The 27,384-nt window shown below is 42.1% G+C and overlaps 1 protein-coding gene across 1 annotated transcript; it reads left to right on the top strand.

The window, feature by feature from the left end:
* The first annotated feature begins 2,662 nt into the window (after positions 1 to 2,662).
* Positions 2,663 to 27,329, top strand: nr3c1 (nuclear receptor subfamily 3, group C, member 1 (glucocorticoid receptor)). The gene is made up of 9 exons (XM_080035795.1): positions 2,663 to 2,930; positions 3,563 to 4,761; positions 17,350 to 17,498; positions 17,734 to 17,850; positions 18,278 to 18,559; positions 19,784 to 19,928; positions 21,346 to 21,476; positions 22,464 to 22,621; positions 23,414 to 27,329. The coding sequence occupies exons 2-9, from the start codon at positions 3,563 to 3,565 to the stop codon at positions 23,564 to 23,566; spliced, it is 2,334 nt and encodes a 777-aa protein (XP_079891921.1). The 5' UTR covers positions 2,663 to 2,930; the 3' UTR covers positions 23,567 to 27,329.
* Positions 27,330 to 27,384: the final 55 nt, after the last annotated feature.

Genomic DNA, 27,384 nt, shown 5'->3' on the forward strand with positions numbered 1-27,384 from the left:
GGGGGGGACTGAGTGGGATTCAAACAGTGGGGATTTAAAAGTATACAGTGAGCGTACCACTGATCCCTTTTTCACTTTGATGATGTGAGGTTTTCGCCGCTTAGCTTAAATTGTAAATGTTTTTTTTTTCGAATGTGTGGCCTTGACACTGGAGCAAACACCATTGTACTGCAATCTAGATCAAATCAATTACAGCCTAGAGTATTATGTGGAGGTCGGTATGCTTTATTTGTTTTGTGAATGTGTGTGTGTGTGTGTGTGTGTGTGTGTGTGTGTGTGTGTGTGTGTGTGTGTGTGTGTGTACTTGTGCAACTATTTTCATCAATTTGAATTTTAAGAGTGAGAACATTTTTGGAAAGTGAGGACATTTCAGCTGGTTGTCACTCATTCCTTTGAAGGGCTGTTTGAGGGTTAAGACTAGTTTCAAAGGTTTCAAGTTAGAATTTAGTTTAGGTCAGGGTTATCGTAAGGGTTGGGGTTAGGCATTTAGTTTTGATGGTTAGGGTTATGTTAAGGGGCTAGAGAATGCATTATGTCAATCAGGGTCCTCACAAGTGTAGCCGTACTAACGTTGTGTGTGTGTGTGTGTGTGTGTGTGTGTGTGTGTGTGTGTGTGTGTGTGTGTGTGTGTGTGTGTGCGTGTGTGCGTGTGTGCATGCGTGTGTGCATGCGTGCGTGTGTGTGTGTGTGTGTGTGTATATTATTGTATAACAGTAAAGCTTGGAGTTCGTTCCCTGCCCCTTGCTCTCTCCTCCTCTTTCTTATTCATCTCACTCATCGTCCCATTAGAGCCAATTTTCCCTGCCTCCTGTCTTCACTTTATTTCCTGTCCGTGCTCTATTCCCAGGTTAGATTCTATCTTTTGGATGGAGTTGAATTTCGTGCGAATTCAGCATGAATAATGTAAGACAATATGGGTCCCAGCTGAGTGCCAGGTAAGAACATCTGTGTGTAACATTAAATTGACAATTTTGGGGTTGTGCAAGCTCCTGCATTACATTGTGTGTGTGTGTCCTGGGCAAAAATACACAACAAAGACACTCTCAAATACAAAATGAAAATCTACAAACATAAAATGGTGTACTAATTCATGTTTAAATCTCAGCCAGCATTCTATGCTTCATTCTACCGTTACAAATGCTCATATAGATTGTTTTCCTTACCATCAGTAATGTGAAAAGGTCACCCACTATGGCTCAGTGATGAATAATTATCCACTATTGGTTTATTGTTTACTGGTGCAGCCATTTTCAAGTCGGTGAGTGGATGCACTCCTGAGCTCCTAAGGCGGTACAATAGGTAGACCAAAGGGAAATCGTAGTCTCAAAATATTAGCTATTCATTTATTATGTTCATGTAGTAAAATCTCTGTTTAACTTATTAAAGTGAGTACATAAGAATGCCCCGTTTTTTCGACCAACTTATTCATAATTTATCTTGAGTCCAGAGTATTATTAAACATTGCACTGCTGTCTAGACTGTAATGCAATATCATATTATTGCTTGCTTGCAACACATCAGCAGCCATTGTGTTGCACCGTGACATTGCAGTATACAGGCTAAATGGTGTAGCAAAGGAGTGAAATGTTTTATTACTAACACACAATGAAACACAGTTTAAAGAAAAACTAAATTTATAAAAAATAATAAAATAATTGAAAAAGTAGCAATAAAATACATTTAAAGTAGGCTACATCTAAAAAAATAAAACTGAGCTCCACTCCCCGCTGTACGGATCACCGTCACTGCTTTGTGGACGACTACAATGTCCATTCATAATTCCTCCCACTGTACTGTGCCTGTGATGTGTGTCTGACTGTGTTTGTCTCTCTGTGAAAGGCTCCTATAACAGCTGCAGGACCCTGGAGCCCGCGCACTGGACAGCTGAATGAACAATCATGTAAGAGGAGACCAATGCTGACTGGTCCATGAGCAGCATTTGTTCATTGCAATGGCACACTTAGCCTACGTATTGCCCTGTATTGCCCTTGCACTTCATACTCAGTTTTTTTTTCATTATTATTCTATGGGCTAATAGAGCATTATTAAACTTCACTTAAATACATATTAGCTAAGGAAATGTGAATTTATATTGTAACACTTTAGTTTTTTCATATATGATAATACTTGTTGCTGACCTAAACTAGTTCTCAAAGGAGCTGCAGCCCACCCACAGCACAGCAAGGTTACATTATGCTTATAATGTTTACAACTAATATTTTATGATTCATATCTATGTATAAATATTTGCATTTGACATAATTGAGTTCATTTATGTTTGATTATTTTCGATTAAATTTTATATTTAGTCATAGCCTATTTTATCTCTGAATCAAAATTTTATTTGCACTATTTTGTGTTTATTTAGGCTAACCTATCTTCACTTGTGTTTCTTTCTCATACATTTTATTTTTCTTTCTTTCTGTTATGTTGCATTGATGAAGGGAGCCATACTCAAACATCAGATCACAACTGACTGCTCCTGTGATTGTAGGCTAGTGCTTATGACAATAGGCCTAAACGATCTTTTACTGAAGTTCATAACAAGCCGCAGTTGCCCGGCATGGCCAGCAGGCGACGCTGCACGTTGTAAACAGGTCAGCCGTGGGGCTGAGCCTTCTCCATTTTGTATGTTTTTCCTGGAGGTTAGCGCCTACTTTCCTAATGGCTAGCTGCGAATCCCCTTAGCTCAGGCAGCACAACGCCGCCTGAACGAGCACTTACGGCGGGATAAAGCCTGACAAAAACATAAAACACACTCGGCTTGGCGTGTTTTATGTCGTTTTATCAAACGAGGGAGGAGTGGCCGCGTGAGGAGTAAACGACACCAAACATTGGGTCAGTGCTGCGTGTTGTGGACTGCCACTTTCAACCAAAACAATGTTGACAGACGACCTGTGGACCCACATCAACACTCAGTCATTTCAAGGGTAAATATGTGCTTTTAACCAGATATGTCTGTATAAATGTGTTCGCTGAAGAAAAATGCAGTGACGTGGCGTTTTTAACGGTAAATAATATGCAGTATTTATACGCGCTGTGTTGGCTAACAGGCTAACAGTACTGTCAACGACACCCAATCGAAATGTGGGCACTTAGCTTTAACGCTTAGCCACCTAAATAGCATACCAACAGTTAGCAATAAGCTAACGCTAGCATGTCTTGCACTTGGCTAAACTTCACGGCTTCCCGTGTGTGTGGTTTGTGGTCGAACCCGTGCAATGTATGTTTATTTTGAGTACAGTGTAAACACGGAGGATATGACTGTCTTGACATTTTGCTAACGGGAATGGGAAACGCAGTTAGCTATCTTTAGCCTCTTTAGCTATCAAGGGCGCGCAGGGGGGCAAGCTTGACAACTTTCTCCCTTCTTATGTTGACCTCATTTTCGTTGTTTGCTCACTGCATGTGCACAACCTTGACGCATTTTAAATTACAATAAAGTTGAAGTCCAAAGCTGATAATCCCATTTGGGTGTATATATATGTTATTGCTATGCTCTCTGCCTAACTCAGTCATTTTAACATTCTCTATCTGCCCCCCCCCCCCCCCAAAAAAAAAGATGGATAAAGGTGGAGTGAAGAAGATCAAATACAGAAGAGATGACCATTTAAGCAAATTGGTATACACTGAAAGCCCTGAGGAGGGAGGTGTGCTGAGAGTGGCTCCTCACAGTGCCAAGTCCATCACCTCTGCCACCACTATCGTCCTTTCATCCAGCCCATTGATGCTGCCAGGACAGGTACCCAACGGCCTCAGCAACAGCCCTTTGCCCGAGGAGCTCACCTCCATCACTGCCACTGTTCTAGAAGACACTGGTTACAGGGGCCTGACCAAAGATCACAAGCTTCAGCAGCAGTTTTCCCAGACACTGACTTCCACAACGTTTGGCCAACGTCAAGCCTTTAGGGAAAGTGTGCCCCAGTTGGAGGCAAATCTATCGGACATTACCCAGTCCTCCATGGATTCACTCATCGGCGGATCGGATCCCAGCTTCTTCCACATGAAAAGAGAGGACTTCTCCATGGATAAAGGAGACCAGGACCCCATTGACCTGGATCATGCCTTTGACCACATGGGGAAAGATGTGGACGTCAACCAGAAGTTGTTCAGCGACAATGCTATGGACCTGCTCCAAGACTTCGAGCTCACCGGGTCCCCCTCAGATTTTTACGTAGGCGACGATGCCTTCCTGTCCTCTCTGGCAGACGATTCTCTGCTCGGGGACATTAGCTCCGAGAGGGACAAGCCTGCCGCCAGTGAGAGCATTAATGGCAGTGGGGCAGCTTCTGTTACTCTCAATGGCACCAGTATCTCCAGTCCAGATCAGTCCCGCTCTAGCATATCCCCAATATCCTCCTTAACCCCTACAACCACTTTGGCTGCGTTGGTGAAGAAGGAAAAAGATGGTAGCTTCAGTCAGCACTGCACCTCAGGTGTGATCAAACAGGAGAAGACGTCTCCAGGGCAGAGTTATTGCCAACTGAGCGGCCCGTCCTCCAGCCCAGACCTGCCCAGCTCCAGCCCCATCTCCATCTGTGGGATCAGCACCTCAGGAGGGCAGATCTTCCACTTTGGAGTGACCACCAGCAGCAGTGAAAGCCAGCCGCAGCAGAAGGATCAGAAGCCATTGTCCAGCCTGTTCCTCCCAGTGACGACCGTTGCTGCGCCCTGGAACAGAGGCCAAGGTGAAAACTCAGCAATGCAGAGGGCCAGTGTGGCTTTCTCAAGCTCTGCCTCCTATCCAACCATCTTTAACAGGTAAGAAACATAGGCAGTTACAGCCGGGTGCTCTTACCTGACCTTTCCTTCCATGAAAGAAGTTGACATGGTATATGTTTGTGATCCTAGTTGTGTCTAATTTTATCCTCCGGCAGCACCAGCTGTGTTGGTCCTCTTCTGTGCAGCAGATCTGTGGCCCCCAGAATATTTGTAATAATCTTTGTTCAGGGTTTTTCCTGCATAGAGAAAGTTTTGGCGCGCGCCAAAGCGGATTTATCCAGCGCCAAAGGAAAATCAGGAGCGCCAAAATGATAAAGATTGAGAATAAATATAGCTATTTAAAACCTCTCCAAATTCAGCCCAATTTAAGTCATCCTTCTTGAGGGGCTGGGCAATAAATGTAATTTAATTTTAAATTACTATTACGGCTTCCCTCAATCATAAAAACAAAATCATTGTTCCGCACGCCAGGGCATGCAGGCTTGTAAATGCAGCGAACCCTTCTGCTTTGCGCTCCGCTCGGCCCCTCCCTCAACTGATAGTTTAGCTATCGGCTGGTCCAGAGAGTACGAGGGAGATGTCGAGAATAAAAGTAAAACTAATTGTGTTGTCTGAAAACACTTCAGACTCACAACAAACTAAAATAATGTGCAAGATATGTCACGCGCGGACACGCGAGTCACGTGACATACGCGACCGCGAGAGAGAGAGACAGAGAAAAAAAGGCATATACGACCTGATCTGCACCTCTAAACATCCCGACCAATTTGTTTATTCACTTTAATTCGAATCCTAGTGGTCTATGACCAAGCAATCGATGAATAAAAAAACACAGGAGGTTTAAAGCTCCTTGACTCCTGCCACCACAACTGTCAACACTACAATGCAACTGCCTATCCATCCACCCTGCTCCTTGACATAAATAAATCATGCCCTTACATTTAATGCTATCAAAAGGTGTGCCCTATTAACACCATTTACAACTGGTTATTTTTATTTTGACATATTTATTTTATTCAATTATTAAAAATATGTTTCACTTATTTAGCCTATTTCTATTTTCCCTGTTTTCAGTTCAATTAGGCCTTTGCTTAAAGTCCAAAGTCATGGTGTTATTAGAAAAAAACCTTGTTAAAAGTAAAATAAATGCATAATGTTCTTAAATCAATGATTAACTGTCTTTAATAATCGTGATAACACAATGTGATTACTCAAAATAGTCATGATTATGATTTTTTTCATAATCGAGCAGCCCTACCTTCTTGCAATTTCCATGGTTTAGATCAATTAGAAACAATTAAAGTATTACATAGGTAGGCCTAGTCATTATTAGTATTTTGACTTCATATCTACAGGTTGTTTATTGTGATTTCATAAGCGTCAGTGAGCTCCATGGTAACGCAGTGATTGACAGGCTGACTGAAATGCTCTTTATCTGGACAGAAACTGCCCTCTCCCAACCCCACACCCTCTTAAAATACACAAACCGTTTGCCTTTACTGTTGCACATAGTCGCGACCCCAAAAAAAGTTGGTCACGTACTGACCCCCCCCCCAAAGGCCCATTCTGAGCCAGGAAAAACCCTGTTGTTTAGTGCCGAAATGTTAGTCATGTTTATCAATTAGTTGATCAGAAGAATATTAAGTGATGGGATTGTAAATCTGAAAAATCTTAACGAGTTGAAATAGATATTTGCTGTTTTTTTGCTTTTTATATGTGATTAACTGCTCACATCTCATGGCATTGCAAACTAGATACTTTGGGCTTTGTGACTGATTGTCAGACAACCGAATGTCCCCATGTCCCAATAAGACTCCATTAATCTTGAACATTTGCTTCGCTTGATATTCATATTTTTAATGGTTTTTATTGCAATGGTGTCTTATTGTTTCATTCAGTAACCATGGATAGAGGCCTTTGAGTCTGCTTTTTCCCCGATTGTAACAGCTTTTTATTTATTCTTATTAACACAAAACTAACGACATTCAGGTTCAGTTCTATAATAAACTCCACACTGTGTGATGTGGACCCAAAGGCTCACTTGATGCTCGCTGAAAAGGTGGTTATCACACAGTGGTTGTTTGTTTTACGCAGCTTTGTGGTTCACCCGTTTAACACTTTGTATGTTAGGAAATGGTATCAGTGTTACAATTGAGGTCTCTTTGACTGCTGACTCATATTTCATGATTCCATTCAATGAAGGAGCAGAAATGGATAGGGTTCATTCAATAGATTTAATAGATTGGTCACCTATTAAAGAAACCAATTGCCCCTAATTTTGGGCTTGTGATCAGCATTTGTCATTGTTTTCTACATGGCACTGATAATAAAACTATTAATCTGTGTTGAAAGTGATTTGTTTTTCAGTCCTACTTGTTTTCGGCTCAACTTAGGCATGCTCTGTTATCTGGTTTCACCAATGAATCAAAGATTGTGGATAACAGCTTTTACAGTTGGTTATCAGCCGGTGGCGTGATCCGGGATATTCCAGTTTACGAGTGCAGACATGAAGAAGTCAAAGTTTGTAATAAACAGCCGGTCACATGCAGCATCATCAGATAACGTTCATGATATCTAAAAACGTGTTGATGGTATCAGTCCATGCAGGATAATCATGACATTACAGTTTCAAAAAGTCAAGTAAACAAAGTAAATATTGTGTATATATACTCAATAATGACTTCTCTACAGTTATGAACATGTAATAGAAACAGTAGAAAATGATGGTAATGAAATGAACTCAATAAACAGCATACATGTACTTCTTGTCAATGTGAAATTAAGATGCAACATTGTATGCAGTAAACCTCATACATTACCAATAGAAGCATCTACAGCTACTAACTATCTTCAAAGTCCTGTTTTATAGCCACACTGAACTTTTCCCACTTGAATGTATCCACATTACTCAACATATAGCCTCCTTTCAAAGACACGTATATATAATGGAAAGAGAAATCCTCCTCCCTTTGTTCTTCACTTCTTGTAGCTTTAACATGACTGTGGTATTTGTGTGATTGTATAGGAACAGTGGCTGCGTTTTTCCCTCACAGTTGATGGATGAGGAGGTGGACATTTTCTATGTTTTGATAAGCCCTAAACGAAATCTGCCCTGGGCAGGTTTGGTTTGCGGTGTTGGTTACCATGAAAATGCAGCTCTATTTAAACTCTAACCATGGTTCTGAGGGGGGGGAGGGGGTGGGGCCAGGTTTAACCCCTAAGTAAGTTACTTAACCTACTAATCCTGCTTTGTGAGACCGGCTCATGGACTCTGCATGACTTGGCTGCGACGAAACGCAGCAAGATCTGGAGAAAGGATGTGCAGATAAAAAGCCAGGGGGAATTCCACTTATATCCAAGTCAGACTGTTAATCATTTCCCCTCTTGGACACATCTGAGAATCAGTATGAGTGTTTAGCATTAGTCTATATTCCAATGTGTTTTCCATTTAACCCAGATAACATTTTATATTTTGTTTATCTTCTTTCTATTCTTTTTTTATTCATTTATCTCGTGTTGAGCCTATAAAGTATTCCACAGTGACGGTTCATTACGTTGTTGAACACAGATTTCTTGGATTCTCCTGTTGCATTATGCCAGAAATACACTTGTGAAGCAAATCTGTCCGCAAGGAGCAGCTGAGGCCACTCAACACTAGGGATGAATGAATTGTGGCCTTTTACAGAATGGCCAGGGCTTTACAGTAGGAAGGAAATGGTTGAGAGAATTTAAAAAAGGCTGCTTGTTCCACTGCATCTGTCCACCATCGGCTGGATAACTGCAGTAGAGTATGGGTTGTTCATTTGGACCCAACCCGGCCCCCACAAAGTGTCTTTTGTACAGTCATTAGCGCGCTGCCCCATGTAGACCTTTATGGCTTCAGCTGTGAACGTGGCTTTGGGACTGGAAATTCTTTGCCAACAGTGCTGTGCCTCTTTTACCTTCACGCCTGTTTGCTTCACGGTATCTGACAGGCAGTGATCGTTTCAAAGATTTCACACGAAGATGTGCGTCACGTCAACCAGGCACAGATGTGGTTGTTTGTTTTTCTTTTGTTTGTTTGTTAGTTCAAAATGATACTTGCTTTCATGTCCACTGCTTGTCTGCCAGTCTCCCCCATTCGTGGGACAGATCACACACTTTCATCTTAATTTCACATGTGGCTTTAAAGGTGCACTATGTAACTTTGGGTGTCTCAGAAGTGAACATTTTTCGAAGCTATACTCTCATAACTGAATAAACAAGCTTTGCTTACAGGAAAATCCTGTTTCACGGTTGTTGTTTACAGCAGCCGTTTTGTTTACAGACACATGCTAGTCTTATGGCTGGTTCCAGGTGCCTCAACATACATTTGTTTTGATTCATGATGATACAATTATTGAATACTAAGAATAACATGAAGAGAAAATATGTTTTGTAAATAAACCCTAGGCTCTGCAAATGTAAACAGACTGCATAGTGCACCTTTAAGTTCTTTAGAGTTGTGTTTGTGTTCAAGCACAGGATTCTGTCTGTTCATGTATTGTGGTCTGAGATGCTTTAGTGTGGGTGTTGTTGTTGTTGTCTGTATTGGATTATTAGTGTATGTTTCTCTGTGTGCGAGTCTGTCTCTGGTGAGTGGGCGTTTGTTTTGATCGGGTGCCTTAACCTGGCAGTGACATTCAGCGCGTTGAAATGAGCTGAACTCTGAGCTGCACCGGCTTTGTGGAAGTCAGGTCACCGTAACCTCCTCCACCTTCTCGTGCAAAGCCACTGCTGCTGTTTGCTTCCTGCAGACTGGCTCCGAGGACCTCGCATGGCACGCAGTACTCTGACCTGCCCTACCCTCTATCTCTGCTGCTTTGCACTGTGCACACACTAGGTCTCCTTACACTAGTCCTCCTCATCCTCCATGCTTTCATTTTCCACATGTTGTCTGTCCATTTTATGCATCCTCTGACTCACTGTTTTGTTGTTCTGAATCACAAACAACCGGCTCTCACACAATGAAAAAAGGCTTCACCTTGAGAAATGCCCCGCTTGGTTCCTATTTTGGGAAGTACACACACCCTCATTGTGTGGCGACTGGTTTTGATGTGTTACGACCTGATTAAGAAGGATTTGCACACAAAAGGAAATGCCTGCGTTGAATGGAGGTAAAATGCAGAAGCATCATTCCTCTGGTATATAATCACACAGCTCATTTAGTAGGCCAGTGTTATGTAATCTCTGTTTTTAGCATGGTATTTCCTCCCCTGCCTGTGATTGGCCCAGCCCATTGAGGGCTCAGTTCAATTTGTGGGTCAAATGTAATGACTTAGACATACATCCTGCTGCTGACTTTAGCCAGTGCCCCATTGTGTGGACAAAATAAAAGATTGTGTGGACCATATGATCAATAAAGCCGTTTTATAATGCACACATTGGAATTTCTTGAGGCTTTGACATGGTTGTGTGTAAGGGAGGAGCGTTGTTTGCAGGAGTCATACAACTGGCCCGCTGAATAGAGCTGTTCCCTCATTCAGACAAAGCAGTGTTGTTTAGTTTCCCCAGCTAGTGTTCTCTTTATGTGCATGTTAGTGAGTAATGTGTGGTTCAGGTTCACACATAAAAACGGTCATTCATTCAGGCTTTCACTGAAGTCATTTCAATGGAGATCCATCCATGACTTCTGGTAAAGTTTTCTTTATTTGTAAATTAGATGTAACCATTCATTCCGTTCCAGGCGTGCCCACGCTGCTGAATATTAAAGGTGGAGTCAATGATTCTGGAGAATGCTTGTTGTCAAAATCCCTTTTTGTCAAAATCAGTTAATAGTCCTCACCATCCGCTACATGTATGTAGTGTGTGTGCACTAAAATAAAATCTATTGTATTAAATGAGAATGTTGCTAGCTATGGTGGGAAAGTTTTTGTTTACATACCCCGTTAACGGAGCCTAGGCTATGTATTAACACCATATTTTTCTCAGCGCGCACACAGTGCAGAAGATAACGGGCAGGTTAATGGGTAATGAAAAAAATGTGTGTAAGTTGCAGGCCTTATCATTTAGTGGTAATAGTGCAACAACAGAGTTCAGCAGCAACTCTCTTTGTGAGTGTAGCACCAAGTTATCACAACATCTGACGGTGTGAAACTCCAGAGAATTTCACATGAGGTAATATTGAGTCATCTTTGGAAAAGGGTCATGAACTGCTGCTTAGGAAGAAAACCATTTGAAAATAGACTGTTGGCTAATGTGTAACAGCAAACATTCTTTTTGCTATCTCCAGAGTACCAGAAATCTTCATGACTCAAACAATTAACGTAAAACTACATAACTTCTGAGCCATTTCCTGCAGAATTCTATGTAGCGAATCCTTGTGTTGAAATGTAGGTATGAGACCGTCCCTAGGGGTTGTGTTTGACTACTGCGGAGCCCTCGGGACTTTGTAACAATGTGCAAGTTTCTTCATGATCGTGTAAGCTTAGTAAGTAGAGGATCTGAGTATTTGTTAGGCAACTACACTGTTTCAGTTTGGTATCAAAGCATTGCAGCCATTGGCTATTACTAAAGTCAGACCATAGATTCAACTGTTGCTGCTGCTGAAGTAATAAAATGGTGTCTGTCACAGCTGGTTTGATACATGAGTAGTTTATGGTCTTTAGTTCAGTTATATATAGCTGGATGTACTTATATAGAGCCCCCATTTAGTGTATGAATAGTCTGAGCTCTCAGCCATGGCTCTGTATTTTGCAAGTAATCTTTGGTCAGTGCACAGTCTTGCTCTGACACACCTCTCACTCGCCCATCCCCTCTGTGTGTGTGTGTGTGTGTGTGTCTCTCTCTCTCTCTCCGTCCTCTGTTTGTGCTTCCTGCAACCAAGGGCACATACTTTGACTGTCAGCAGAGGCTTTCAGCTACCGAAAATCACCTTTTTTTTATGATTCTTGTTTGTGTGTTTATGTGACATGCGTGTCCTTTGGCTTTGTGTATGCCTGAGCGTGTGCGTGTTCACATGTGGGTGCGTGTTGAGAGCTGGAGTGCTGGCGTGAAGCTCTCACTCCTCTGACCTACTTTCCCTCCCGCCTTCCCACAGCTGGTGCCGCTGAGTGAACGCACCAGATCAAATGCCAGCCATTCCACTCGCTTTGCGTTATTACCGCATTCCCCTCTGTTACCACAGGTTGTCCACTTTTGGTTTGAGTCTTTGTTGTGTTGTGATACTGAGTAAGCCTATGAAATTCCCCCATATTGAGGTTACGATGCTAAGGCTGAGTCTGTCTGTGTGTGTGTTGCTTTCACCCGTCTCCTTCTTACTTTTTGTGTACAGTTGTCGAGTCAGCAAAGTCAAACTCTGGGAGCAGTCGTTTCCTCCCACAACCAGCGTTATCCAGCCAAAGGTATTACTGTTCTGCACACAGTAATGTATTTTACTGGGCGGAAAAGCCACTTTACCACCTACACACAAGTCACAAACGGCCCTTATTATGGAAACTCAAATAATATGAGGTTACTTTACTTGTGTTCAGCCATAGGTTAAGTTTAGTCTGTACCTCCTAGCTGTAAGCCAAGTAGCTGTTACTGCACAGGGCTACAATATGGGACTGTTACTAAAGCTGGCTTGTCAATACAGAATAAGGATGAGACAATGGCTCCTTGCGGGCAGTGACACAGGGGGACCGTCCTCGGTGTCACATGTAAGAGTATCTTGCTGATGGACTTGTTTCTTGAACCAAAACACTGGCCATAAAAACACTTGATCCCAATGTACCACTGCTTCAAAAGCTACTATATCTCCATTGTATTAAAGGTGTCAAACTCTCATTTCATCAAAGGCAAAGAATATCTCCTCAAGATCCTGTCCGTACTCTGTGTGTGCTGGAAGAAAAAAATCCAGTATTAATACACAGCCATAAACGGTAATGTTTCTAGCTACGGTGGACCTCCTTTGTTAACATACCAGTTTACAGAGCCCAGGCTGTGTATAAACACCAGCTTTTATTTCAGCGCACACACAGTGCGCACAAGAGGCTTTAATGAGATATTCACTGATTTTGACAAAAAATAATCACTGACTCCACCTTTTCAGCTTGTATTGTATTAATGTGTTGCAGGAATGTTCGAGAGCTGACAAAGAAATACTGTCTGTTTTGATTGAAGGGCACATGAGGCAGACATGTTTGAGTCCAGTCTCTAACCAAACAAACCCAGCCTCTCCGCTGCCTCATAGAAGCCGTCTTGTTGTTCTGCGTGCAAGAATGAATAAGAGCGTGCAGACCAGTTCCTCTTTCTATTTTGGTGGCTCTTACCTCGGGGAAGGAGCACTTCCTTCTGCTCCTCCCCTCTTCACGCTCACAGAGTTCTGATGAAGATGAGTAGAGGCTTGTGCGTTGTTAAGCCATATCAGTAGCATTGATAATACGTACAGCCACACAGCTGTACAGATCCTGACTGGTTATTTGCAGTTGGCTTAAGGAGCTTGACCTCATCTCATGTAAGCCAGAGATGATCAGTTGAACGCAAAATGTTCACAATCTTCGCTAAGGTCACTCATTCACCGCAAAGTGAAGTAGAATATCGTTGACTAATATGTGGAATAAATGAACAAAATAAATAATCCATTACACAGAAACTGCTGGGCACTGCAGTGATACAAGTGTAACAGCTGCTTGTCTGAGCTCACAAAGAGGCTGGGTTATATGGAGCAGGGTCGCGCTAAGTTACTCGTTACACTCGGCTAAAAGGGGGATTATGAATTGTGAAGGAGGGCAGTGGGCCACCGGCATTATCGTATGTGCGTGAAGTGGCTTGCCTCATTAAAACTCGGGGGCTGATCAATCACAATTCCCGCAGACGTAAGCCTTGGGACTTTCCTCAGCGCTGGCTCTGGTGGAAGTGGAGGCCTGTCTCGAGGCGCGTCTCTAGCCTCGGCGCTGTGACCGACAGTAAACTCTGAGGGAATGCGAGAGCTTCCTGTCGATGGCGAGCTCTTCTCTTCAGCAGATGGTTTCAGAAAGAGGAAATGGGGTCTCACCGCATTGACGTGCAGCTTTGATTGGTGTGTGTCTTTTTTAAAGTCCACAAAAACAAACTTGTATCTCTTGTAACGGGCTTTGTCATCAACCGATTCCAAATTGAGTTTTGAGAAGATACTGAAAAGAAAGCGCTTACTTCAGTGTTGTTAACATATTGTGGTTGCAGTAATTGGATTTGACCCCGTTGCCTAAGGCCTTCCAGTAAAGCTGTCCTGCTGACACTGTCTCAGTGAAGGACATGCTAGTTACCCCTCCACTCACTCACTGACATTATCATCATCACTCTGGAGTCTGGACTCATTAGTCTCTACCCTGCCAAACGTGTTGGTCACAACACCCTGCTGTTTGTGTGTGAAGGGCGTTTGTGTGTGTGTGGGGGGCATAGCATACTTTGTGTGTGCTCTCTTGAAAGTGAAACCCCCATATAAATCTGTTTGTTAGACAGATGGCGCTCTGTTTACATGGTCATAGGACTTGTATTTACCGTGTGACCTCTCACCCAGGCTACTGCTATTTATGTTTACTGTTGGCCGCAGCAGGGAGTCAGATGTCCAGCAGTTTGAGGGCAGAATGAATAACGGAGAACTAGAAGGTCACGTTTAAGAAAATAAATGCAAGCTGTAAACTGCGAAAACCACATGTAAACATATTTTGAATACATCTTATAAGCCATGCTCCTATAACTGATGTCAAAGCAGCCTTACTTGGAGTTTGTTTTAGCAACTTGAGTGCAGTGGATGAAACACCAAACTGGCATTCTTCCCATCTAAAGTTGTTGTAGAAAACTTGTCAGTAAACGAATCCCTCCACAGCACACGGTACACATTTAGCAAACATACAATGTATGTGGAGTCAAGTTTCTAGTCAGAGCACCACAGTGTTGCAGTGGTTAGCATTTCCTCCACACAGGTAAAGGCAGGCTGGGACCTTTCTTTGGGGAGTTGCCACATTCTCCCAGTGCCTTTGTGGTTTGTCTTTCTTCCCACAATCCTCGCATGCTAGGTTAATTGACATGCCTCAATTGCCCGACGGTGCTAGTGTGATTGACTGACGGTTCCAATCATCGTCATTCAGGGGTCAGCCCAAGTCAGTGCAGTGAGCCCTGAGGGAAGTAGATCGCTCTTAGGCTGCTAAATTATTCAACTATGTTCACCAGCAAGTTGCTAACTCTGTCTGTCATTTGGCATTGGGTGGTTCCGTAACCATACAGTCGTCTTGCTATAAACAGCTGCTGCAGCTGCGGACGACGCTGATGAGATCGTCAAGACTGAACCAAATGATAAAGTTATGGGCTGTAAAACATAAACAGTGTGCCGAGTGATGCACTCTGAATCATTATTAGCTCATGCTAACACATTACACATTCATGTGTTTCATTGTAATGAACTTATTACATAACTTTACAAGCCACCCTCTGGTATTTGGCTTAAATGCCAGAGCAAAGAATGTTCTTAATTTGGAGCCTCTGTAATTGTAACACTTGCATCCCCCTGGAGTACTAAACCCTGAATTCTAATGGGGTTTAATATTACATTATAGCACTGCCCATAAAGTTAAACATGTAAAGACTGCATATGCTGGGAATCACTGGTATATTCTATCATGAAAATACAACCGAAGGATAATCATAGTTCCCTATATTGCAATGGAGCTGTTGGACTTGGATGTGTGATTATTCATTTTATGTTTTTCTATTTCCACTTTTTCCAAGTAGATGATTAATGCGGCTTCTTTCTGTAGAAGTTCTGTTCCTGCTCAAGTTGTGGCTTTTTATGAGTTAGACTTTAAAAAAAAGTTATTTGATTTTCTGCTGTTGCTATAAATATTTATAATAATGTTCTTTCTGCTCAGGTAGTCCGCCTCACAAACAGTGATAAACTGCGCACACAATGAGGAATGTGCTTTTAATCAGGTCTTGTGTTTGTTGCCTCTTGGCTGGATCTAACCGCACTGAAATTGAATCCTTTTGGTAAAATGTCTCTGCAGAAATAATTTGCTGGATTTTTCATGGATTTGGTCGTTGCGTGTTCTCAATTAAATCCGCCCCAGGATTCACCTCTTTCACAGCTGGACCTGGCACGGAGCTGTTCATTAAGCACCCCACTTACTGAAACACACCAAATGGTTTAGGGGTAAACACTCCAGGGTTGGCATTTAAACTAAATATAACCCAATGCATAGTGCAGTCAAAGACACTCAGGGAGTAGAAGCTCTCAAATTGTCAGCAAAGGGTTGCATTGAAACTCTCCTCAGAGCTAAATGCACTGACTTATTGACCACAATGTGTTGTGAGTTGCTCTCAGAACGCTCTCTGCCCTGTTATGGCTAGACAAGCTCCTCTGAGTTTTCAGTTTTATTTTTCCAAAGCTGATGGATGCTTCTGGACTGGATGCTTTGATGTTTCACTTAGGTTTTCCCTTGCTGCTACGCCCACTGGCTGCTGGGGCATGGCCTGCTTTTGGTGCTAATACCCTCATGTTATGTAACGTGGGTGAACTTGGCTCCCTGTTTGAAATCCGCACAGTCGTCTCTGTGTGTGTATGTGATAGTGAGCAGTGACGCTTCAGAGATAGCTCTTATCAAATAAAACGGTTTGTTTTCATTGCTGTGGCAGATTTGTGGGCACGTGAGCGAACTGCCACAGCCGTTGCAGTGAGCGGCTCAGAGCAACAGTCTTAGTGTCCCCTCGGTGTGGGCGTAGTTGTTGTTGCTGCTGCTGTAGATAGAATGGAGGGAGGTGTGGACCTCAGAGCGCATGGATGCTGCAAAGCCTGACTCCCTCTACTGGCAGTGAGTGTGAATCGCTCACCGCTGTGGCTCCAGTCTGGAAACGTTTGTGGCTTCTATCAAAGGGAGATGGGGCTGTTTTATGACAACCACTGGATTAAGGAGTGTGACCACAGATCCTCAGATAATTTAGGCTTTACAGACCCAAAACGGGCACAATGGCCTCACTTCTCTTCACTCATGATGTTGGGAAGGGAAGGCTAAAAACAAAATAGGGAAAACAAGCACAAGGAAGACATTGACTCTGGTGGCAGTACATGTATGTGCATGTGTGTAGTTTATTTATTTAAAGTTGTAGTGCAGAGATGAAAATATGAGTGGGTGCTTTCAGGAGTTAGCCATAGGCAGTATACATGGCATACTGTAGACACAGTATTTCTCATATGTATTTGAATGCAACACACAGACGGTAGAAGTCAAGACTATGGTCAATGTGTTGTCTTTGTAGGTGAAATGTAAAGTCTACTTATAAACGAACAAGTCATGTTTACATTTAGTAAACAACATGCATTGTGTGTATCCTCGCAGCATAACAAACATGATGAATGCATTTCCTTCCTCACTAAACACTTCAAACGTCCATTGTTAGTATCCATGTATTAGCAAGCTGTTTGTCTGTTTCCCTGCCTTTGCCGGCACGTTGCTGCATATCTTGGCATTACCGCCAGCAGTAGATGAGTTGAATAGTGTTACACCATTGACAAGTATGTCACTGTCAGGAAGTTTAATGTGACACCGACTCATAGAAAACAGTGGCATAGTGCTACTAGGGGTCAAACACTCCCCTGGGAAGCTTTTCAGAGAGTGTCCTTGACGTGTCTCTGCTCTTGTCTTCACCTTACAGACAGGAAGTGGGCACCGCTACGCCCGCGCAGCAGGGAAAGAGCGGGACGCATAAGATCTGCCTGGTGTGCTCCGACGAGGCTTCAGGCTGCCACTATGGCGTACTCACCTGTGGAAGCTGCAAGGTCTTCTTCAAGAGAGCCGTGGAAGGTACCAAGACATTATTTCTTTCATTGTTATTACCTGATTAATTTGCCTGTTGATTACGTGCATTCATCACTAATGTGTGTCTTCTATCATACATCTGTTCATAAGCAGGGTTCAGGATGCTTTTTAATTTGGAGTGCTGATCATTACAAAGTAAAGGACCGTGACAGAGCCAATTAGTTTGCCGCAGCAGTAAAAGGTAAATCACACATTAATCTCCGTGCTCTGTGTGCCACAGGGCAGCATAATTACCTGTGTGCTGGGAGGAACGACTGCATAATAGACAAGATCAGGAGGAAGAACTGCCCGGCCTGCCGCTTCCGCAAGTGTCTGATGGCGGGCATGAACCTGGAAGGTACATATTCATCACTCAAACGGCTATTTGTGCACCAACGTGTTGCTTTTATTGCTCCCGTCCCCTCTTCACCCTTCGTCTTTATTTTCACTTTGAAGGTGCCGTCAATGATTCTGGAGAACACTTGTTATCAAAATCAGTGGATACGCCCTCACGATCCACCAACTGTCCATACGGTGTTTGTGCTGAAAAAAAATGCAGTGTTAACCTTGGCCTTGGCTCTGTAAACAGGCATGTTGCTACAGTGGGCTAGTCCGAGTCCTTTTTTTACTTTACAGAGCCTAGGCTGTGTATGGAGACCACATTTATATTAAGATATTCACTGATTCCGACAAAGCGATTTTGAAAACAAGCATTCTCCAGAATCGATGACTCAACCTTTAATTCTTTCTTGCAAGCTCATCCCTGTTTTATTTTAATTTTGCAGCACGCAAAACCAAGAAGCTAAACCGCTTAAAGGGCGCCCTGCCGAGCAACCCTCCTGAGCTGACGACCCCTCCACCGGTGGAGTCTCGCTCCCTCGTACCCAAGTGCATGCCTCAACTCATTCCCACCATGCTGTCCCTGCTCAAGGCCATCGAGCCAGACACCATCTTCGCCGGCTACGACAGCACACTCCCAGACACTTCCACCCGCCTCATGACCACACTCAACAGGCTGGGAGGACGCCAGGTCATCTCTGCTGTCAAGTGGGCCAAGGCCCTGCCAGGTTAGTAGTGTACTAGTTCATCTGCAGCTGCAACAAGTTTCAAAAGAATGCTCAAACCTGCAATTAACCAAGTTTACGAGGTGTGATGTCCTTATTGTTTGGCATTTTAGTGGTTTGTTTGACACCACACACAACCCAAAATGCAGCCAGTACGTGCAGCTTCTTTTTATGTTAAAGGCAGACTGGGCAGGATATTCCATACAAGGAAAACAGTCACACAAAAATAATCCCTCTCTATGATCACTTATGCCCCACTGGAATGTTTGGTGGTGCGATTGTCTGCAGAGCCTCCCCCCTGAGGCACCAGACACTGGTGAGCTGTGCCCATAGACTGTGTGTAAAAGAGGCTCTGCCTCACAGCACTGTGAACAGTAGCCAGGGAGATTTAGCAGGGAGGAGCTGGAGAGGTGGAGCTCAGTTTGAATCTTGTGTTTACAGAACACAACCAACAAATGCTACCAATACAAAATACAGCTGTGGGGAGCCAGACTCAAATTCTAGCGGGGCATACTGTAAGCTTTCTCAGTTGCCGCTCCGAAATTGTGGAACGAGCTCCCCCTCCATATTAGACAGGCCCCCTCACTGCCCATTTTTAAAACACGTCTTAAAACCCATTTTTACTCCTTGGCTTTCAACCCAGCATGAGACCTTAATTTTGTTTTAGTGTCCTATGGTGTATTTTATTCATTGTGCTTATTAGTTTTATTTGTTTAAATTGTTTTTTCTGAATTTTAAATTGTTGTTTTGTTTTTAAATTGTTTTATCTGCATTATGTACAGCACTTTGTTTCGGCTGTGGTTGTTTTAAAGGGCTTTATAAATAAAGTTGAGTTGAGTTGAGTTGATCATTGAGAGATGAATACTGTATACATCTATGGATTTTTAAGGAATATCCTGCCTCGTCTGTATTTAACAGCACACAAGAGATGAGTATCTTACACGTGTTAGCAGTAAACAGGATATGTTGAGTATAAGTGCAGCAAATCTGGATGTGCTCTATCTGGGGCTGAGCTGACGTAGTCACATTTGGTAAACCAAGTGTAATGGGATAACAGTGCTCAGTTAGACAAAGACAACAAAAAGAAATGGGTCAAATGAACATGTGTCCTATTGCCTGGATAAAAAAATCTTGAGCAATTTCCTGTGTTGTATTTGGGGACTGTTCACTGTCGGCACTGCCCCCTCTCTATAGTGCTTTGAAGCATTTCATGTCCTTCCCCCTCAGGCTTCAGGAACCTGCACCTGGACGACCAGATGACTCTGCTGCAGTGCTCCTGGCTCTTCCTCATGTCCTTCGGTCTGGGCTGGAGGTCTTACCAGCAGTGCAGCGGCAACATGCTGTGCTTTGCCCCAGACCTCGTCATCAACGAGTACGTATCCATCCATCTCCAGTTCATCTATACAACACCGTGGTTTAAAGGTGGAGTCAGCGATTCTGGAGAACACTTGTTGTCAAAATCACTTTGTCAAAAATCAGTGATTATCTCGTCCCGATCTGTTAACTGTCTGTAAAAAAAAAAAATCTGGTGTTAATACACAGCCTAGGCTCTGTAAACTGACATGTTGCTAGCTACAGTGGGCCCCTTTTGTTCATACCGGTAAACAGAGCCTAGGTTATTTATTAACACTGGACCTTCTTTCAGCGCACAAACAATACGGACAGGTAGTGGATTGTGAGGAGATATTTACTGATTTCGACAAACGATTTTGACAAAAAAAAAAGCTGACTCCACCTTTTTAATTTGATAACAAAAGAAGTACACTAATGTGTTGACAGTCCTCCAGGTGAGAACTGGTGTCAGTATAACCAGTGTTTAGTCTTTTATGATTAACAGTGAAAGTTTTAATGCACAAAACCATGACCTGCTAAAGGCCAAAATGAATACATAATTGAGCACTTAAGCGATATTTTCCAGCCTTTTTTTAACCCCATGAGTCACCCTACGCTTACATCTGTTTGTTTGTATACAGTATATCAGTGCAGCTCCCTGCTCTGTACTGTGTGTGTGTCATCAAAACAATCTTAACAGTGTCTGTCAGTGTCTCTCATAGACTGGATGACTCCGTTTGTAAACTGCCCTCTGAGTGTAGTGAGCAGTCGGCACAGCTACAGAGCTCGGGGCTGTGACAGGCTTTTCGCCCTTTTTCCCTCTTTCTCTCATAGTCACAGGCTGAAAGTAAATCCGATCATAATGGATATGTGAAGATGTAATGTTCAGCCTCCGAACAAACACTCCACTGCAGCCAATTTTTTGTCAAATAATTTGATCATAGCAGCCTGAAACAGTCTTTCTCGCTGTGGTAAAAGCCTATTGCAAAATTCACTTTCAAGATGGATACCTGAAAAATGGTATCTGGCCTGGTGTTTTGGGTTGTACATTTGTAATGAATTGTCTGTTCCCTTTGACTCAAATCAAGGAATGAAAAATCCACTCCTTAGCATATATTTCAAGAATTTTTTTTTTAGTTTTTTTTGCGTAAGTTTGTCCTCACTGTGCACCCACTGTATTACCTCATCACTGAGACGGCACTCACTCATCCGCTCAACCTTCTACTCCGATGAACTAACCGACTGAATCTCATTTCTGGAAGAATGATTTAAAATAGGATCCCCAAGCACAAGACCTTGAAGACTCAATCTGCTGAGATATTACAGGCAGCTGCTCTAACTTCCATGATTGAGACCGCAAAATGCAGTTCTATAAATCAGCTACCATCACGAGGGAAAAAAAAAAAAACGAAACACGAACTGTGCTTTTTAACCGTTTGTGTCTGGACTCCAAACAGGGACCGGATGAAGCTGCCCTACATGGCCGACCAGTGTGAGCAGATGCTGAAGATCTCCAACGAGTTTGTTCGGCTGCAGGTTTCCCATGACGAGTATCTGTGCATGAAGGTCCTGCTACTGCTCAGCACAGGTCAGACTCTAAGCCTTCTCCCTACTATCACCATGAGGCTCTGTAGTCTTTATACACACCATTACTCCAATACTGTCCACAGTCGGTGGAGTATAATGTTGATGCATGCATAGTTAGAAAACGGCACTAGCATCACAGCACTTCTCAGTTATCGTAAATAAGAATGACTTTTTCATAGGCCTTCCTGGTTTGTTACAGAGAGATGCACACACACTCGGCGATTCTGGAGAATACTTGTTGTCAAAATCAGCGAGTATCTTCTTACGATTCTGCTACCTGTCTATACTGTTTGTGCACTGAAAACAAAATCTGGCTTTAATACACAGCCTAAGCTCTGTAAACGGGTAAACAAGGGTAGGCAAACAAAGGTACCCGCCGTAGCTAGCAACGTACTCGTTTATAGAGCCTAGGCTGTGTATACACCAGATATTATTATTTCAGTGCACACACAGTACAGACAGGTAGCAGATCATGAGGAGATATTCACTGATTTTGACAGAAAGTGATTTTCACAACAAGCGTTCTTCACCTTTGAGAATTAACTGCAGACATTAGACAACAACACTTCAAGTTGTCTCCTGAGCGCCATCGAGTCCTGGATAATTAAAGGAGTCAACAAATATTCACCGATTATACAATCATATTAGCTTAAACACAGACTACAATCTGCATAGCCCTCCTCTGGGTGTGCTGGTGGTTTTGTGTCCTCTAAGTGCCTTGTGCTGCTCAATATCATTGGGAGCTCACCCTGAATATGACCTGATTCATATTAAACAGTTGCTTCTCTCTCAGCCCTTAGCAGCATGGACGTGATTATTTTAAATCTAAAAAAATTACCCCTCCCCCCTCTCCTTTTTTGAGGTTTTAAAAGTGGACAATATCTGTGTGAAGTGTAAAGTATTGCCACTTATAAAGTCCCCACGGTGCAGTGCATTGTCCTTATCTGTGTCCCAGACGCTTGACATTTGCTCCCTCCCTCCCCCACAGTGCCAAAGGACGGCCTGAAGAGCCAGGCGGTGTTCGATGATATTCGGATGTCGTACATTAAGGAGCTGGGGAAAGCCATTGTGAAGCGTGAGGAGAACTCCAGCCAGAACTGGCAACGCTTCTATCAGCTCACCAAGCTGCTGGACTCCATGCACGAGGTACAGAGAGCATCCTCCCACGTCAGCATTTAACATGTTATCAGCAGTTGGCTATTGACCATCTGCTGCTCTCTAAATCCTTCCACTCTGATTGATCTAATGAATTGGTTTGAAGCATTTATGTGGGTCAGAGAGACATGAAAAAATGGATCGTAAGCAACAATTTTACATTCAGAAGCCAGCTGAACTGACTTCTTTTTTAATGTTTACCTTTTTATTTCTCATTCTCGAGAGAGACATATGAGTTCAAAGTGAACCCTAACGGAACTAGATTCACTGGGGCTTTACACATTTCATACTGCAGGATTTACAAGGATGTCTACTGACTTTAAAAAAAAAATGTGTTAGCAATTAATTTTCAATACCTTTTTTTTGTCTGCAGTTCATAGAATGTTTGGTAATTTTTCTGGTTCTGCTAAGAGAAATTTGAATTAAGAATGGCAATTTAGAGGTCCAATTTGTATTTGAATATTGAATATATAATAATTATGAATAAGGAATGACTTCCACCTCGGGGGGTACATATTAAGTTAAATCTTAAGTAACTCATCCACCCCATTTTTACAGAGTAATAGTAATAAAGTTCCACACTCTTATCAGATGCATCCCACACTAGGCTTAGTTTGAATTAACACACGCAACATACGTTGTTATTATTATAATATCAGTTACATTTAATTATGATTATACTAACACATATAAAATTTTAAAAAACACATCAGATGTACCAAAAAAATCAATGTGAGTTTTTGCGTTGATTCTCCACTAATTCCTTCTGGTCTGTGTTTGCAGATGGTCGGTGGACTGCTTAACTTCTGCTTCTACACCTTTGTGAATAAATCTCTGAGTGTGGAGTTCCCCGAGATGCTGGCGGAGATCATCAGCAACCAGTTACCAAAATTCAAGGCGGGAAGCGTCAAACCTCTCCTCTTCCACCAGAGATGATTGTGCCCCCCAAACAGACACAATGCCTTAAAAAAAAACCACCGCATCACCTCACCGCACCACCCACCAACACCTATTACCACCAACCATCCCCCAAGAGCGACCATGAACGGCCAGGAGTCAGTGATGTTTTCTGGGTAGCGAGTATGCAACTTTGTGTAGTGGGTTATGCGTCTGGAAAGAAAGAGAGAGAGAAAAAGAGAGAGTGTGTTTGTGTGTGTGTGTGTGTGGATATGTTTGTGTAGAAGACAGACAGAAGGCACAGACTAGGATAGTAGTGCAGAACAAGTAGGAAATGTTTGTAAGATACGCGATAATCAGAATGAGAGAAATAGGCTAGCATCCATGTCGTCTCAGGATTCTCACCTTCAGATACGGAGCGATATCTAGGAATAGATACACAAATATCCGTGTACAAGTTCAGATAGTATTTTCTACATTTTCAAATTGTAAACAGTTTATACAATGTTCCAGGTGGTCTTTACCTGGGAAAGGTAACCAAGCTTAATTGATGACATGCTCTTAAGTAGGCTCTTTGACTGTATGTCCCTCTTTTAGTTTTTATAGGCGGTTGTAACAATGTCACGTTGGTGGGGGGGGGAAAAAATTCAGTTTTCCAGTCATATAAAAAGCATATTGCATTGCTTTGATTGACGCGTTGGACATTAAGAAAACAATTCTGTCGGTTTGTCAATGGAAGTGCACCATTCAAAGGACGATTTCTCCCACGAGACAACCTCTTCCAGGTTTACACCCGTCTATTAGAAAAAGGGAAAACATAAATAATAATGTGCCTTTTTTTGCTTCAAATATCATCTTAGCCATTTATTCCTACATGTCTCATGTTGTGCTTCTCTTTAACCCATCATGGTAAACCTTCCTCGTAATGTTGATTTGACTTTTTATGTTACATGCAGTTTGCTTCTCTTTTTTTTTTTTTTTTTTTTTCAATGGCTGTGTATGTCTTTTAGAAGTGGCAGCTCAGTCCATCCTCTCTGTGTACAAATGATCATTGTCGCTTAAAGGATATTCAAAGAAGCCTGCTTTTCGCTCATGCAAATCTCCTGCACACGCTGCTCCTTACGTTTGAATCGAGCACTTTGTACCCCGCGAAAAAAGGCTTTTTGCAAGACTGTGAAGAAAGACTGTTGATGCTGTATCTGTCTTTAATATATGACTTTAGATGGAATATAGAATTTAGATGGAAGGACTCAGTCAGTCCACTTTGATGCCCCCCCCCCCCCCCCCCCCCCCCGCTACTAGCATGGTAGTCTAATAATGGAATGTGATAGAAACCTGTGTTTACCAATCACAGAACATAGGGGATATTTTATTGTTTTTGCCACGATTTTGTAATTTTTATTTCATCTGGAGAACTCATTTCTAATGCTTTAACTTGGTTAGAAAATAGCCGTCCTTCATTTAATAAGGTTTATTTTAACATTCTGTTTTGCAAAACGTACAAACATCCAGTCGTGATTCTACCACTGAGGATCCTTCTCCGACAGTGTATCCGTGTTCCCATTAAGCATCAGTTTTAGAATAGATGGATAAGTGTATTTTCCCTGAAAGGTGTAACTATTCCTTTAAACTGAACGGTGTGTATGATAGACAGCTTGTGTATTTAGCACTTTGGATCAGGCGTTTGCAGATTCACCATCCGCTCCGCTTTAGCCCTTACTGGTCCTGTGATGCCCTGCAGGCATTGTCTTAATGTCTGTTTATCTTTAGTACATTTACACGTTGGCTTTCTTCGTCTGTTAGCGAGGCCGCGGCCCAATGTTTCACTTCAGTCATCCCATGGTGTCCCGGTGTAGCGCCCCTGACCGGAGAGGCAGTTCATTTCAGTGCCAAACTTCTCGCTTTGTCTGTTTTTGTTTTTCAGAAAAGTTGGTCAGTGTTTGTTTGACAAGAGTCAATGAGTCTCGATATATTGAAGCTCATACATTTGTCCACAACTAGATCAAAGAAAAAGTTCTGGAAGAGCTGATCTCCGGGTCGTTATGAATGAGTGATATCTGAGCTGTATTTGTATCACAACTATGCGCTCACAGATGTGTTGTGTAATTAATGTAGGCCTGTCGCCATCCCTCTTTTGCTTTGTGTGTTGTAAGTGGGGGAATTTTGAAATGTGCTGCAACATTTTCCATCAGTTGTGGGCTTAGTTTGTCATGTCTGTTGTGTTTTTTAAAAAGCACAAAATAATCCAGGTTATGACACGAATGTGAATCTTGCAGAGGGAATTTATTGAGTTTAAAAGGTGATACTCTGCCAGGTTAAAAATATTTAGCTACGTCACGTCATGTGCGACCACAAACTGTCCACTGGTGCATTTAAGTATGTCACGCTGAACTATCCCGACAACAAACGTTAAGAGCACTCATTCTAAGTGTTGAACCGCTCCCATGCTCAGGTTGATAAACATGTAATGTCTGATTCACACAGTTTGTCCGTGTTTATTTGTATGCGTCCTAACTTGAAGAACCAAAAACATTCAGTTTGGTTTTCCCAAAAAATGTGTCTGCTTCTGTGATATAGTGTGTTGTTTTTTAGTTTTTTTTTAGTCAGGTCAAAATCCAAAAAAAATCTTAGGAACGCTTCATCGTCTTCATTCACACACAGGCTCAGAAAAAAAAACATTATATATATTTTTTCCGAGGTATATTCCAAAACCATCTTCACCGACTGCGTAGGGGTTATTCTTCTTGGGTTACTTTCACATTCAGTGTATCCAAAAACACTGCAACTGCTGCTGCTCATTTAAACAGGAATATATATTTTGAATATCGCACACTTGCCTCTTCTTGCTCAGAAATGTATCCTAGCTTACTTTGTACATTTTTGAGGAGGACAACTGAAATATGCAATAGAAACGACAAGATAATCTATCAACGTCACATAAACACAATGTGGTGACAACGTTTTTTTTTTTTGTTTTTTTTTCCCAGTATAAGCTATTTTGCAAACAGGAGATTTACATATAACTTTATCTCTGCAGGCCAGACTTTCAGGAAAACCATACACTTAGTTTATCAGTCGCTCTCAAGACTGCACAAACAGCCTACTTGATGTTTGATGACATGGCGACCAAAGCAAAAGACAAATTCAACATGTCACTGTAAACTAAGTAGCTCCTAGAAGACAAATGTACAGTTGTTTGTTTGTTTTTAAACACACTTTTTTTTTTACTCTAACATGATGGCTTTGGTCAAATTGTGTAATACTGTGAATAGGATTAGGAGTCAGTCTTCTTTTTTCACACACCAACTGTTTGTGAAAGTAATCAACCAGCTTGAATCTTAAAAAAAAAAGAAAGAAAAAAAAAAGATTTGCACTACCAAAATATTGTTTGAAAATCCATTTTGTATAAAACTTATGCAGACATTAACTTTTGAGAAGTATTAAGGGCAGATCATGTTTCACTGGTGTATGCTTTCTCTAAAAACACAAAAACGCAAAAAAAAAACATTTGTTGCGCTTCAACAGTTTTTGAATATGTACATATAATCCATTGTAAAGAGAAAAAGAATGTGGTGTATTTGTCTCCAAATAATAATTTTTCTATACCTAGCCTCTGTATTTTTTTCTCCTCTGTAGTGTGACTCAAAAGTTGATCTTTTTCCTCCATTGATTAAAGGTCGAGTGGTATGTCTTTGTGTGGTACTTCTCCAATCATGGAAAACTGTATGCAGGATGTTTGCTGTTATGATTATTATTATTAACTGGATGATTCTGAAGAGTGGGGAACGGTAGGCCTATTGTAAGACACGTTTCATCATGAGCACATGTCGTTCATAAAATAAATGTGCTTTTTTTCC

This window comes from Ammodytes marinus, assembly GCF_949987685.1.
Source record: "Ammodytes marinus genome assembly, chromosome: 10".
Lineage (NCBI taxonomy): Eukaryota > Metazoa > Chordata > Actinopteri > Uranoscopiformes > Ammodytidae > Ammodytes > Ammodytes marinus.